Source organism: Equus quagga, chromosome 5 (assembly GCF_021613505.1).
Source record: "Equus quagga isolate Etosha38 chromosome 5, UCLA_HA_Equagga_1.0, whole genome shotgun sequence".
Taxonomy (NCBI): domain Eukaryota; kingdom Metazoa; phylum Chordata; class Mammalia; order Perissodactyla; family Equidae; genus Equus; species Equus quagga.
The window spans coordinates 52,945,099-52,961,949 of NC_060271.1; the positions used below are offsets into that span (position 1 = coordinate 52,945,099).

Below are 16,851 nucleotides of genomic sequence, written 5' to 3' on the forward strand. Positions count from 1 at the left end.
TAACCCTTAATAATCAACTCAATGCCATATTTTCATAAAGCTACCACACAATGGTAAAGAATACTTAGGATCACCAGGGAAAAGATTAAATAACTTATAAGGAAAGATAATTAGACCAGCACGAGTCTTCTCAAAAGCAACAGACAAAGCAAGGCAACAATGGAGCAACATTTTCAAGAAACTCAAGAGAAGAAAGTGCAAATCAAAGATTTTTTCCCCTCCAGCCAAGCAGAAAAACAATTTTAAACATGTAAGAGCTCAGGGAATTCTGTACTCAGGAGCCCGTTTTGAGGAATCTACTAGAAAATGAACTCCAATCAACCAACAGATGACCAGGAAAACTTCCGCAAAAGGAGTAATGGACAGCATTTAATAATTTAATTGTAGATCTAGGACAAGAACAAAGATGAGTAAGAAGTGTACAGAATACAATGGTGGAAAAAAAAAGAAATAGGAGATAGACACACACACATGTATGTATCTGTGTGTATGCAGGTATCTATTTGTACAGCTGGAATTCAATGTTCTTAAAACAGTTCTTGTCCACCAAAATAAAGGCAGAGAAAGATCACAATTTACTCGTTACCAATGAGACCATAACGTTCCTTAGATCATCAGTACGCTCCATTCCACACTGATGTGTGTGGATCTGACCACCACGTTGTCATCAACTGGCAGGACGCTCATTTGATGTCTGCATGATTAGCAAGTTTACCCTTCACCTATACTGTGGAATGTTTTTATAAAAGATTATCACTTAAAAACCTTTCAAAACAAATCAGTTTGGATGTTTCCAATATTCAAATACCCAAATAATGATAGTCTACCGTAATTCTAATATACAGTTTATGGTTTTATATCTTCTAAGTGGGCAATCATAATATCTGTGAATAATAACTGATTTATGCCTAATTTCTTTTCCTTTTTGAATCACACTGGTTGAGACCTTCAAAGCACTACTGAACACAAGAGGCAAGCATAGGCATACTTGTCTTATTCCTGAACTTAATGTAAAGCAATCTAATGATAAGTTTTTTAATGTGATGTGTTTGTTTATCACGACAGTCTTTCTCAAACTAAGTTTCTTTTTATTTCTAGTTTTAGAGTTTTTATCAAAACATAAATGTTGAATTTTGTTAAATGACTTTTTTTTAATCTATGGAAATATTTCTTTCCCCGACACAATGAACAAAGAGAATCACATTAACAAATTCCTAATGTCAAACCATCCTTATATTCCTGGGGTGAAAAAAGTCCTCTGGTATATTCTCTTAATATAATGCTTTATTTGGTTGCTATGATTTTATGCAATGAGAATAGACCATAAGTTTCTTTTTTATGCAATTTGTGTCCAGATTTGATAACTGTATGAGCCTTTTAAGTGAATTTGGAAGCTTTCATTATTTTTTCTGATCTGCAACAGTTTACATAATATAAAAGTTATAGGCTTTTTCAAGGTGTGACAGACGTCACTGACAACACCTTCCGGACCCTATTTTCAGTCTAACCACCATTCTCCTGATTAACACGATTCAGGGAATTCTAGTTTTCTTTAAACTACTGTCTGAGAGTCAGTGAAGTGTGGTGGTGCTCTGCAGTCACAACTGCCTGGGCCTGCCTACACCCGCCTCAGCCACTTCCTAGCTGTGTGTCCTTGGTGAACTCCTCTCAGGGGGCTTCAATTCTCACACCTGTAAAGTGGGGAAAACAGGAGTATCTACTTAATAAAACTGTTGTGAAGATTACGAGCTAAGATGTGCAAAGCACTTAGAACTGTGCCCGGCCCACTCTAAATTTCAATAAATACTAGTTATGGTTATTGTTATTATTTAGGATATTTTTCAAATTAATTAGAATAAAGTCACCCATAAAAATCTTGTACTTTAAAAAGATCTTCTGAATGTTATTATTTAAATTTACTGATATCATCCTCTTATGTTTTCTCTCTTTTATGCTTGACCGGATTTGCCGGAAGTTATCAATTTCACTGGCTTTTTCGAAGAACTAGTTGGTTTTATTTATCCTATCCCTTCTTTTAAATTTCTTCACTTTGTTCATCATTTTAGTTCTTTTTCTGCCTTCTTGAACTGAATACTTAGTTCACTTATTTCTAGTCTCTCTTAACGTCTAATAAATGTATGTTTGCCTCTGCATAACACACTGTCCATATCACTGTCCAGGGTCTGATGTGAACTGTTCTCATTCTCATATATTTCTCAGTAGTCTGTAATTTCAATTTTTATTTCCTCTGTAACCCAACAGTTTTATGGTTCTACTGACTTTAAGTCGGAAAATCTAATCCATATAATTTCTACTTTTTGGAATTTGTTAGGTTTTCTCTATGACCTGTTACTTCATAATTCTATTAATATTCCATTGGCATCTGCATAGAAAATATATTCTTTGTACTTGTATCTGTAGCTATAAAATCATGCTGTGTTATTCAAATTCTTTAGAGCCTTAGTTAACAGCTTTTGCTTTAAACATTTCAATGCTAAATGCTTGGTACAAAAAGGTTCATGGTCGTCAAATCCACTTTATGGATATTACGTTTTATCAATATAAATTAACATTCTTGTCTCATTCAGACATTCCTCAACCCCTTTGAATTTCATCTTGTCTAGTATAAGGTGCTACTGTCTTGCTTCTGTCATCAATCCAGCATGTATCTTTGGTTTTTGCAATATTTTCATCACTTGCTTTAAATAGTAAGAGAAGGGTTTTTATATTAACTCAACCTGGAAGCTTCCATATTTTAATAGTGAAGTGGTAGCACATTACAAGTGTCATAATCTATTCAAATCTAAAATTCACTGACATTTTCAATATAAAAAAAGCAGTTTGTCCTATATTTACAAAGTACAGCAAAACCGGTAGGTAGGTAGCTGGCAAAAAATATTTTGCTAATTCTAAAGGAGTACAATTTAAATATAGTTAAATATAGTTAATTGCAATGTAAGAAAATCCTACCAACACTGACATATTTCCAAAGTAATACATGGGCATTCTGCAGGGTACAGAAGTTTCAGTTACTACATTCCAGCTGACAGCAATAACAAACTTCTAATACTGAGAAGCTGGCATAATTTTAAAGAAAGAACCAGTCTTAGAAGAGCCGATGTATAACAAGAGATGCAACCAGAAGAGACAGACAGAACAAAGAAAGGAAGAGACGTAAGTGAGGAGATGGAGAGGTTGAAAAGTAGAAGAGCCACTAAAAGAATGAAAAAAAATCACTGTCATTACATTTACAGAAAAGCCACTAAGTATAAGTTACTGTGCCTTGTGCATACAGTTTTATTTCTATAAAACTGAGCTGCATCTTTAAAATTGATGTGCACTTTTAATATAGCCTTCATTTATTATTTACCCAAAAGCTACTCATTAAATTGATGTTACAGCTTATAATCAACCTTTTCTAAGAATTGAGGAAATACAAAAGATAGAACATATTTATAAAAAGACAAAATATTTATAACAAGATTCAAAATAAAAGTTATTTTTAAAGAGCGCAGTGGAGCAAGAGAATGATAGAATGCCCATCTTTGAACATAGGTAAGACCTAGCAGAAACATCAATGCAAAACAAATAAATTTTTCACAGAAATATCTGCTTTCTTACCAATCTCTATTTAATCAACTCTAAAACATACTAATGCTGCCTGCATACTGAGCATTTGTGGCTATCAGGCTATTCTCTAGTATATCTATACATTTCTGCTGCTGAGTACTAATAGTCAGTTGTGTTTATTCCCAAAACAGACGAAATATGAGTGAAAACAGAAAAGGTAGTTGCTGCTTGTAGGAAAGCTAAGCTGAATGCTTTAGAAATAGAAGTTACTATAAAAAAAAGGCTTGTTCAACTTTAGTGTGGTTAGGGGAATAATCTGTAGAAATACAGAAACACTTTGCACCCAGATGTCTTAGGAAGCTTCTTTAAGTTCTTTACTCCACTGTAAGGAAATCAAAACTGAAACACTTCAATGATGCATCAGTGGCAGAGTTATGCAAAAGAAACAGATACAGACTCAAATAAAAAAACCTCTAGGGTTACAGCAAAAGATTGATAAATAAATATAAATTTATATTTTGACTATTTTTAAGAAATGATTTCTAGCTTCAATACTTTTTAAATTAACTGACAACTACTACCAGTCCACATTGGATAGGAGGCTTCTAATGTAAATTAGAAAACAGTAAATACCCTATTTCCTGGCAATCTTAAAGTTTGTTTTATGTTTTCTTCAAGATTTTGTTTTACACATTTAAAGATAAAGAAAATCTTAAAAGCCAGAGAAAACAGGGGTCCAGATAAGAATGATGGCTAACCACTCATCAGAAACAAGGCAAGACAAAAAAGAATGTAATCACATCAATAAAGTAACCAAAGACTAAAAAAGGGGGGAAAATTTGTATTCAGTGAAAATATACTTCCAAAATAAAGAAAAATTAAAAATTTTCATGTAAAAAATCTGAATTAGTCTCCAGCAGATCTGTACCAAACTCTTCCTCAAAAAGGCATGTTAGAACGCAAATAAATTAGTGTGACAGTAGTACAAGCATAAATTCTAATCCGATCTAATTTTAATATTATTTAATTAGAAAGAAACAGTTTATAAACTCCAGTCATTCGTTATTAGTTATAAAATATTTTTTACCTACTTCACAACTACCATGACATAGGACTGCATCTGCACAACACTCGCGTGACGACTGATATGTCACATAAGACTGCAGTCAAGAAAGAACCGTTTATGTCACTCTTCGGCAAACTTACCCCTTTGTTTTGGAAAAATCTCTTCAGGATGCTGTAAAATAAATTAAAAGTGCATTAGATAATTACTGTAACATATAAACCTTAGTGAAATTTTTAAAAATATTAATTAAGATAACTACCTTCATTATTGGCCTGGCTCGCTTCTCAAACAAACCACTGGGAAAAAGGTAAGCGATAGCTCTCTGAAAATATACACAAAGGTTAATCAACAATGGTCATAAAACAAGTTAATGTTACGAATAATAGTTACTGAGTGCTTACTTTGTTCCAGACATCCAACTAAGAGTTTTGTGTACATAATCTCATTTCACAATCTTTTAAATGGGATAATAAAATTACCATATACACATCCCCCAAAAGAAAAAAAAAATTTAACCATGAAACTAGTTATTAACAATTTTCAAGTGTCAGCTTCCAACATGAATGTGACACCACAAATCATCTCTCTCTTCTTTTTTAAGGGAAAACTGGAGGTGCTCCTCCACAACCTCTGTGGCAATGTGCTCGAGAGCACTCATTCTGACTCCCAGTTGGTAGACAAATCCAAGACAGAGCACTGAAAAGGGCAGGCTCTGAGTCTCAGCCACCGCGACACTCAGTGCTTTCAGACGCTCTTTGAACTTCTCCTACAAGTTGTGAGAAGTTTTTAAACTACATTTTTCCAAACAAGTTCTCTTAAATGTCTGCTTCTCAATGGGGATGCTATTGGCATTTTGAGTGTCACCACTCCGGTGCAGGTAACTTGTCCCTACAATGCAGGTCATTGAACATCCCTGGCCCTTTTCCAAAACTCTGTGCCAGTAACATCCCCAGCGCTTGTGACAAATCTCCCCGCACACATTTCCAAAGGCCCTTCACCTCCCAGGAAGCAGTACTGCCGTCAGCTTGAGAATGCTCAAGCCATTAGTGTCTTCTTCAGTATCCCTCCTCGCAATTGAAAGCAAAACAAAAATCAAAAACATGCATTTTCACGTTTGTTGAATGGTGTCAGATGAAAAGTCTGTGGCCTTGGATCTTAGCACCCTATGTGAACTTTAGATGAAGTGGCAGCTCACGTAAACACAGCACACAGTGCTGCTCTTTCACAAAGCCTGTTCTCAAGATGGGTCTTCTCTGCCCATCCACACAGTAAATGTGCTGGACCGCATTGTGCCCCTGAAAGGAGAGGCCAGTAATTCTGGGGATATAAATTCAACTATATTAGAGAGCCCAGGTGTGTCTCTGGGTCAAGCATCATTCTCTTATTCAGTCTTTTGGCAATAAAATTGACACTAAAAAAACCACCTTAGATCAAATATCAGAGTGTTAATTTTGTGAACTTACTTTCTTTTTAAAACCAAGGATGCTGCTCCCTCCTTCTCTGAAGAAAAGGTAAACTTTTTAATAAGTGATGTTGAGACAACTTGATTGCCATTTGGAAAAAGACAAAACTGGATCCAAACCTCACACCAGACACCAGAATAAACTCCAAATGAGCCAGAGAGCTAAACATAAAAAATGAAATCACACGAGTACTATAAGACAACATGGGCAGATTCTTTTATAATCTAGATATGGGAAGAGCTTTCTTAACTACAACTCTAAATTCAGAAGCAAAAAAAATAAGATTGACCAATTAAAAACTACATAGAAAAAAAGAAAAATATGGTTCAAATGTATCCATAATAAGAAAAGTGCAATTAAAATTATTGAGATAACACTTCTCATCTAACAGGACTAGCAAAAATTCAAAAGCTTGACAGTACGCTCTTGGCAACGTTTTAGAGACACTGACACCTTGCTGGTGTAAGTGTCAAACAGTACAACCTCTACACTTGGAAGTTCGACACTATCTAACAAAACGACATATAAATTTCCCCCAGCACTCCCACTTGTACAAATTTACTCTGAAGATACATCCCAACAAATACAACACAACATAAGCACAGGTTATTCACTGATTTATAAGAACAAAATATTAGGAACCCCAAATCCACACACAACAACAAACACCACCACAAAGGTTGGCTGCATAAATGATGGTATATCTACCCAATCAAGTCCTCTACAGCCATAAAAAAAAGACGGAGGAAAGCAAGACGCAAAAGAAATGTACTTAGAATGCAACCATTGGTGTAAGAAAGAAAAACAGAAATAAGAAAACACACATTGGAATAGGAAAAAAATATACACAGGTTTCTTTTTGTAAACACAAAGGGAGGACAAAGTAGAAACTAACAAAAATCATTATCTATGAAGGGATGGGTGGGAGCAGGGTGAGGGGCCCAGGGATGGACTAAGACTTCTCTGGATATACCTTTTTATACAGCTGAACTTTGAAGCATGTAAATGTTGTACATATTAAAGACTAAAATTTTCAAAAGAAACTCTAAAACTTAATACAAATAGAAACAAATGAACCTAATTTCTAACAACAAAAAATAACTGCAAAGAAATCTTCAACTTTACTTGGTAGGCTTACTGCTAAGAGTGAATAAACATTATAATTCTGAAATATTTTGTGTATATTGCAGCATAAAGCAAATAAATAAATATATTAATTTTATGGTGACCAAAATTTTATTGTAGGAAGAGAGATACACATATAAAAGAAGAAACGTAATGTTAAGTAATGTTAAGTTTGAATTAGAAAAATCAATACCAACTCATGATCCTTAAAAAATATTATTTCCTATATTATTCTTATAATATTTTAAAAATATTATTTTTTAGTTCTGTCCCCTGAAAGAGCATAGAAGCGATGGAACTCCAGGAGCAATACGTGGCCCCTAGCATCCAAATCTTGGTTTCTAAATACAATTTTCTAGTATAAGGAACAGAGTATCTTGGAGAAATAGCTGATTGTAGGCCTAAGGCAGGGAAAGTAAAAATGAACCTGAGACATACTCCTGTGCCAGAAAACAAGGAAGTGCTCAAAAGGACACAAAAGCCAGCTTCAAGGGGCTCCCAGTGGCCAAACTTGCAACAATTTGAACATCAAAAAAAAAAAAGGCAATGACAATACCTTATAACATACTCAGCATGTGGGTATGTTATGTTTAAGAGTGTACATATATACATTAAGACATACACATACTCTCATGGTGCGGGGGGGGGGGGGGGGCAAGGAGCAAAGGAAAGCCTCTTTGTAGAACAATACCAATTAAAAGTAGAAGGAATGACAGTAGTAGAAAATCACTGTTTTACAACTTCCAAAGTAATCATTACTTTCAGGCAAGGATCATCAATGAATGTTAAAGTCACCGGCTGAAAGGTCATTGGGAAATAGTATATTCATATGGACTCAAAAATACCATCCTACAGATTACTTACTAGTTACAAAAGGAAAAACTTACTTTTAAAATAAAGAGGTCTAGTGGTCACCACATTAACCAAGGGATCAGACATACAGTCAACCGTGGAACAAACTGACTATGTACCTCCTGGTGTGAACCTATGAGAAGTATATAACATCACATAAGTAGTATCATTTATACATTCTAAATCTGATCATGAGGAAGCAATGAGAAAGCCAGAACGTGGGACAATTGGACAAGACAATTGGTCTGGATTCCATAAAACAACTAGCTAGCTATATTTTAGTAGAAAGGTACTTGCGAAAACCCTTCTGAATACAATATTTAACTCTCCATCTCTACCCTTACCCTCACTAATTTGCCCCTTTGGTTTCCTTAATCAGTTTCTCTCAAAAGCCAGAAGCTGAAAAACCTTCCCCAAGCTCCCTTTGCAGACGACGGCCAACTTCATCCTCACTCCTTACACTCGACAGCCTCTGTCCCACACTGGGAAAACATTTCATGGAAGATAAATTCTTCCATGGACTGACTCGAGTGCTTGGGGCTTCCCAAAATACACAATAACTAAAAATACAATTTCTCAATTTGACATAAAGCTAAGGAAGGTATTTCAAATAAGATAATTATAATATAGAATAAGTAACAAAAATGGTTGGGGGCAGAAGGGCTATTTCACATATATAAAGGTAAAAATTTGGATGGGAAAGCTTCAGAAGTATAACTAGAAAACAAAATGAGAAACACAAAGGCAAACAAAGTCTTAAAATACTTCAGTATTTTTTTAGCAATTTTCCTGATATGCTATTCAGAAATATCTATATTAGCATGATAAAAAATGCAGAATTTAAATATTATGATAGGTGAAATTAAATCAACCAGAAAACCATTGGAGAAAGGTGGTGAGGGAAATACTTGTCTCTCTGCTAATGCTAACGGACCTGTCAATTGCTCTGTTCTCTGACTCCCCCGTGCATGTGTCCCACTTACCAGGCTCTGGAGAAAAACCACCAGCAAGAAATGGTCTAGGCCCTTAAGTATCTTAAAATTAGAGGAAAATTGGCATTTCACATCTGAATTATGGTTTGGCCCACTTGGACCAAGTTTCTAACCATGACAGAATTAACAGAAATTTCATAATCATCTGAAATAAATACTTTTTCCACTTCTAAACAATATGCACGAAAAAAATGATTACTTTAAGAAACACCCAACCCTCCCACAAAAGCAGAAAACAAAAATATGTACATCGGGTGGGACTCAGTGAATGATTCCTCAAGAAGCTTGAAAACTATATTACTAGCCCAATATTTTTATTCGTCTTAGGCTTAGCATTTGTGTTTCCTGAGACCTTTTCTCATTCCGGGAACCAGACTTTGGATGTGGCCTTAGTTAGCACACTGGTATTCACACCTTCACGACTATATACCTGAAATAGATACAAAAGCATTGCCGCCCTCTGATCTAAGGTTGCTGATACCTTAATCTTTCAGTTTTAATTTCACTCAGAAGAAAATCTGAGCCACAGGAATAGAAAACAAAGGGCATTTTCCTATAATAAGTTCTAGCTTAATATTTCCTATATTAAGTTCTGGAATTTACATAGAATTCAACTTGGTAACTTAGGTGTTTTAAGCTAATGTCAACTTAGGTGTTTTAAACTAATGTCACATGAAAAAATTGTTACATTGGTTAGGTTCAATGCTTGGTCCTCGCAAAAACAAAAAACAAAAACCCTGCTTCTTCCAGGAAAAAAAAATTGGAGTATACATTTAATGACAAGTATAGAACCCTCCAGAAATTTATTTAGAAATGTATAATATACAGCACGGTTTACCTGAATCCAAAACAACAAAAAATGCTGACAAAAATAAGGACTGTAAATTTTTAAAAATTAATTCAAATAAGTCTCAGAGTAAGGTAATTCTCTTTTGTAAACATGTTTCCTACTTTTTTAGATTTTAACTAGAATATTGGTAATTCAAAGGCTCCTTAAAATGAACAAGTGTTTAACGATATTCTTAGGCTTAAGTCAAAGTATAAAAGTATCACAGACTCAACCCAGAGAAGCACCGGGTCAGGAATGCAATCTCTATTAATTAGGTATCCCAGCTGGGCAGTGGGTTTGCAGCTGTTAACTTGATCAATGACTTACCTAAATGTCATCTCTACTGATTCGCTTATAAATTACCAGCAAGTGAGACTAATGTACAGGTGCTAATTTATTTAAACTGTTCTCTACCGTTCTACATAGCTTTATAAACTGCATCTGGCACCTAATGTTAGCTGTCAGTTGTACTTAGACATGCCTGTCCTAACGACTCTGTTCATTAGAAATGAGCACAAATTATGAAATATTGTGAAAAATGATACATCAAATGGAATGGGCGCAGCAAATCAATTAGAGAAACTTCATACAGCATATTCACACTTAGGAGAATAAAACATTCTGGTTTCAGAATGAGGTCTATAATACCAATTAAAAAGTAATTGGTAGATTTCAGCAGTGTTATATATCAATTTGCTGGCTTTTTTCCTGAAATTCTATAGTAATGTAGAACTTAACTTTTAATTCCCAAATAAAGACATTAGGAAATGCAAGTGCAGTGCTGTATTCATAATATTTAATATAACTGAAATGTCTCCAACTTAAAATTTATAACTGATACTGCCTAATTCAAAAAGGGAAATGCAAATATCAGTGGTCCTCAACTTTTCAGTGTGTTTACAGCATGAATTCAAGAAAAGGAATTTGGGAAGATATATGTGAATTGATTCAAAGACTCAGCAATAGTAAACAGATTAGCAACAACTGTAACCCAATGTCTACTCCAACTTAACGAGCTGGTACCATGTCCATAAACCCAGGGGCACTGAGGCACTACTCGTCACCCGGCCAGCCTTTAGCCCTGGGTTCCTATTTGAGGCAAACTGTTTCTGCCTTGCCTCTGTTACACACTATCAAGTTTATTTCTTTACAGTTTCCATACACACAGAATCTTCTTTTAACCAAACTGTGACTGCTTTACATTGAAACCCACTCAGCTCAACCTTCATCTGACAGATTCCCCTCACAGTAACTATACTGTTACAGCCAAAAATACTTGTTAAACACCGATCAACATCGAGCACTCACCTGGGAAAGGTTTATGGAGTAAGAGTTGAGAAACAGAGCATGAAGATCTATTTTCAAAATATTTAGCATGTGTTAAAGTACTTTCGGCAACACACAAGAGACACTACTGATGGTGGGAGGGGGGCTGTTTCTCCTCCTGTCGGCCTTCTGAAGGGTACCAGTAGCACCACAGTGGGTCAGTGGGAAAGAGCAATAGATGGTTTCTCCCTTTTCAATGTAACTTAAGAAATTAGGCAAAGATTAACCGGGGTCGGCTCCGTGGCCGAGTGGTTAAGTTCGTGCGCTCCGCTGCGGCGGCCCAGGGTTGGGATCCTGGGCGCGGACATGGCACCGCTCATCAGGCCACGTTGAGGCAGCGTCCCACATTCCACAACTAAAAGGACCTGCACCTAAGATATTACAACTCTGTACTGCGCAGGTTTGGGAAAATAAAAGCAGAAAAAAAAAAAAAAGGAAGATTGGCAACAGTTGTTAGACCAGGTGCCAATCTTTAAAAAAAAAAAAAAATTAACCTATTGTGGGGGCCAGCCCAGTGGCGCAGCGGTTAAGTTTGTACGTTCTGCTTCGGCAGTCCAGGGTTTGCCGGTTAGGATCCCGGGTGCAGACATGGCACCGCTTGTCAAGCCATACTGTGGCAGGCGTCCCACATATAAAGTAGAGGAAGATGGGCACGGATGTTAGCTCACGGCCAGTCTTCCTCAGCAAAAAGAGGAGGATTGGTGGCAGATGTTAGCTCAGGGCTAATCTTCCTCAATAAAAATTAAAAATAAAAATAAATCAACCTATTGTGAAATGGAGAAAATCTATACTTGCCCATGACTAATTTCTTTTCAATAATTTGCTATTTCACCAACTAAGAATAGTAATTATTTCATATAAATTTAATACCAAGATTGAACATTAAATATAGCAAAATAATTTTGCAAAGAGAAACTTCTAGCAGATATGAAATGCTGTAGCGTTAATAATTGTAATAAAGTCTTCTAAATAATGTAACTATCAACAGTGACAGTTATTTTTATTCATAAAATTTTGTCACATTTCTTTTTATTTTACCAACCCACATCTGTATTCTCTTTAAAAGCCTTATTAAATTAAGGAATACTAGCATGTAAGATTAGTTAGGTGTAATTTTCACAGAGAAGTTATATATGCTGCACTCAGTGAGGCCAGAGGCCAGATTTCCAGTCAAGCTCAACCTTCTACAATAAAGTTGTAAGCCCAGAAATCAACACAAATGCCTACAATGAGCTGAAACAGCTGACGTAAATTCATGATTTTACTTGGTGGAAGGGCACACAGGTCCTCATGCTGAGTCCAATGGCTCCTGGTTTTAATTCACATGCCTAACAAGTTTAGTTATGCCAGAAGGCTGGACGCAGGTGAGAGCGGCGAGGCAGACACACAGACACGGACATCTTGCCAGCAAAGGAGATGGCAGGAGTCAGTGAGAAAGCACAGCCAGGCCAGTCAGCACAGGGACAGCACGCACTCTGAGCCCAGGTCGGGGCATCAGTTTAACCAGCACACTAAAAAGAAACCCTGAGGCATGAGGGTAAATGCTGAGGGTAAACTATATGCACTATCCTCTACGAAACAGGGTTGAGGAGACCACAATTTATTGTAGAAAATGTTACCAAAAAAATTAATCTTTGAAAGCGTGGAAAAAACAGTTTGGCTACAGAAAGACCTTGTACAGCCTTGACTTCCCCAATAATAAATACCTATCCCATAAGGTTTTTATAAAGATTAAACGTGGTAACGTATATCAGGCTCCCAGACAGCATCTTGCACATATACAGGAGGTTTTTAGTAAGTGGTGGTATCTTTCATTACAAATAACAATTAAAAATCATTTTCCCTTATCTACAAAATTCCCTTTCGTGAAATACCTAACTTCCTGATCATATTAAATAAGAGAAAAATTACTGTATCTAGTTTTAATTTATATATTAAAAGCCAAATATATTATTATAACTTTTTTCAAAAGATTGGCTCCTGAGCTAACATCTGTTGCCAATCTTTTTTTTTCTTCTCCCCAAAGCCCCCTGAGAACATAGTTGTATATTCTAGTTGTAGGTCCTTTTGGCTCTGCTATGTTGGATGCCGCCTCAGCATGGCTTGACGAGTGATGCTAGGTCTGTGCCCAGGATCCAAACTGGCAAAACCCTGGGCTGCCGAAGCAGAGCTCGTGAACTTAACCCCTCGGCCAGGGGGCTGGCCCCATCATTATAACTTCTAAATATATAATAGCAATCACAACGTTCTTCCAAAGATTGTCTGGAAGCTTAAATCATTTTCCTGGCTTTGAGTGTCAAATTAGTTATTTTTGTCTTTAGAAATCACTAAGCATTTTGTCAGTATGAAATGTTAAAGACAACACATCAGCTGTACTGCCTCTTTCAGGTTATATACACAGCCAAACCTCTTAGAAAAATAATAGTTTCAAAAACATAACTGAAAACAGGAACCATAATGGGTATATAATTCTAATGCTTTGGTAACAGTTGGTTGTCACTGTCCTCTTTTGCTTTTACATCTACTCAGATGCCAAAGGGCGTCCACTAAATTCAATAAAATGCCAGAGTTAATTGATATAAAATGTGAGATTTAGTGAAGCAGATTAATCACTTGCAGGAAAGTCTAGCACAGCAGAGTTATGTCACTGGTGTCAAGGAAACGGCTAGCATTCACTTCCAACACTCACTTGCACACAGGGCTCTGGACAGTGAGCTGGGCAAGACAAAATACCAACCTACGATACACTGCAGTCTCGGTTTAAGCGGCTCACCCATGCATCGCTGTACTCAACAGTAACTCTCCCCAGCACTCATTCTCAGGTGGCAGGGAAGATTTGTGTGACAAAAGCAATTAGAAAACTAGCGAATGATTCCAGTTATGGTAGATTTTATCTATCACGATTAATAGTAGTGAAAACAATAACACACTGCATGAATCTCAAGCTCCTTAGTCATATTCTGAGGTAGGCAAGCAGGCATTATTTTAGAGATGAGAAAATCAAGCGACAGAGTGTTGTCACTCGCTAAACATTACAACGCTACTTAGTGACACTGCAAGGCATCTCCTAATCCCAGGTTCTGCCTCTTTCTACAATATTACTTTAATTATAATGATTAAGAAAAAAAACAATTTAACAACAAAGTCCTACATGTCCTGCATCCATATTCCTCACAACCCAAGACGTTCAGCTTCATTTTAGAAGATTCTACATAATTTAAAGAAGCAACTGGATGTTTTTTCATATTAATTCATTATTTCATTACATTATTGGCTAAATCCAAGGGAGATTTTCACTAAATTCTATTAGCACAATGACATAAAATAACATCAATTTACTTTTACCATATATATATATATATATATATATACATATATACACGCATATATACAAACATACTTGTGCACAATTTTAAAAGTACAGAAAAGCTGTCACCTCTCGAATTTACATAGTGATGTTAAACATATCTTCTCTGGAAAACAATTCTATATTTTAAGAACTAGAACTAAACATACTGTTTCTACCTGATTGAACGATAGGACCCTCTTAGATTTCTCTGAATAATATAAAAAGGACACTCTAGATGGAGACACCAATGGGTGTCCGTTGTAAACACCTTAACTAAAAACATTTAAAGATATTTTAATATATGAAAAAAATTGTTTTAAATCTCAAATATTTTTGCTTAAATGCATTTCATAGATTGTTTTAACTATCACTATTTTAGCAATTGGTTAAGTAGTATGGAAAAATCAGTTTCTAAAAAACATAAAATAACAAATGGTTTAATCTGAATACAATGACACCTGATTTACCCATGTGAACACTATACAGTGAGCCTAGACTTTTAACTAGGTAATTGAATTAAATTATAGGCCATGTCTACTCTGCAGAAATTAAATCCTCACGAAAATAATTTTAACACCCCAAAATAATACTCTGATTAAACACCCAAGCAATGAACTAACCACTCCAAACAACAAAATCCATTTAAATACTTGTGAAAATGTTTATCCCTTCAGATAGAATTACAAAAGTGCTGAATGATTCTGTTTCTCTCAGTGAGCTAAATATGCCCAATGTACATCCAAAAGGATAGCAAAGAGATGCTCAAAAGTGCTATAGTGGTAAACTCAGTCGGGCAGTGAGATCCTCTTGCTGAGAACAGTTACTCAGGGACACACAGGTCACATGGAGAGAGGGGAGGACCATCCTTAAAAGCTAACAGAATAATAACTTAAAAAAACTACTACCATGAAAAATAAAATCCCAGGCCCAGATGGCTTCACTGATGAATTCAACCAAATATTTAAAAGAGAATTAAATACCAATTCTTCTCAAACTCTTCTAAAAATAGAACACATTCCAACTCTTTCTATGAGGCCAGTATTATCCTGATATCAAAATCAGACAAAGATAATACAAGAAAAGTACAAATCAGTATCAATTAAACACAAAAATCCTCAGGTACAATGCTAGCAAACCAAATCCAAAACACATAAAAAAGATTACCCACATTGTCAAAGTAGGATTTATTCCAGGAATGCAAGGTTGGTTTAATATCCAAATCAATTAATGTAAAAAATAATAATAGGGGCCAGCCCAGTGGTGCAGTGGTTAAGTGCGCAAGTTCCGCTTCCACGGCCCAGGGTTTGCCGGTTCGGATCCCAGGTGCAGACATGGCACCGCTTGGCACGACATGCTATGGCAGGCGTCACACATACAAAGTAGAGGAAGATGGGCACAGACGTTAGCTCAGGGACAGTCTTTCTCAGCGAAAAGAGGAGGGTTGGCAGCAGTTAACTCAGGGCTAATCTTCCTCAAAACAAAAACAAAAAATAATAAATAAATTAAAAACCTGTATCCTTTAAAGTATTAGGTAAGTTTGATACAGGATAAAAATCTCTGATTCTTGTGAGTCTTAACTGACATCTAACACTTTATGTTAGCTCAAAGTCATATTAAAGATTTTGCTATTAATAAGTAATAGTTCATTGAACAATGTTAAAAAACCAACAAAAATCTGTGTTTGCTTCCATCATTCCCAGAACAAACCTATAGGTAAAATGAGATTGTCTTTTATAATTGACTATTTGATTTTTTTCTTTCTTTTTTTTTTGTGAGGAGGATTGGCCCTGAGCTAACATCTGTGCCAATCTTCTTCTACTTTTCGTATGTGGGATGCCACCACAGCATGGCTTGATGAGTGATATGTACGTCCATGCCCAGAATCCAAACCTGCAAACCCTGGGCCGCCAAAGCAGAGCATGTGAACTTAACTACTATGCCACCAGGCTGGTCCCTTGACTATGTGATTTATGTCATAAGCTTTTTTTTGCTTATGTTTCTCTCTTTAGTCCTAACAATAACATGGAAGTTCTATTTTAATTTAATAAAGATAAAGAAAATGAGAAAAAAAACCCAATTAATGTGACATACCATACTAATAAAAGATATGATCATCTCAATAAAAGGAAAAAAAGCATTTGATCAGACCCAACACCTCCTAATGACAAAAACTTTCAACAAACTAGGTATGGAAAGGGACTTCCTATTACTGATGAAGAGCATCTACAAAAGACCCAGGGCTAACATTAAACTCAGTCGTAAAAGACTGGACTCCTTCC

General features: G+C 35.9%; 1 protein-coding gene across 1 annotated transcript in view; it reads right to left on the bottom strand.

Moving 5' to 3' along the window:
- MRPS9 (mitochondrial ribosomal protein S9) overlaps positions 1 to 16,851 on the bottom strand; it is a 64,960-nt gene that overhangs the window by 33,005 nt on the left and 15,104 nt on the right. Inside the window, exons 3-4 of the mRNA XM_046663551.1 lie at positions 4,896 to 4,958; positions 4,777 to 4,807 (exon numbers count right to left, since the gene is read on the bottom strand). Of these exons, the coding sequence (XP_046519507.1) occupies positions 4,777 to 4,807; positions 4,896 to 4,958 (94 nt within the window). The remainder of the gene's footprint in view (positions 1 to 4,776; positions 4,808 to 4,895; positions 4,959 to 16,851) is intronic.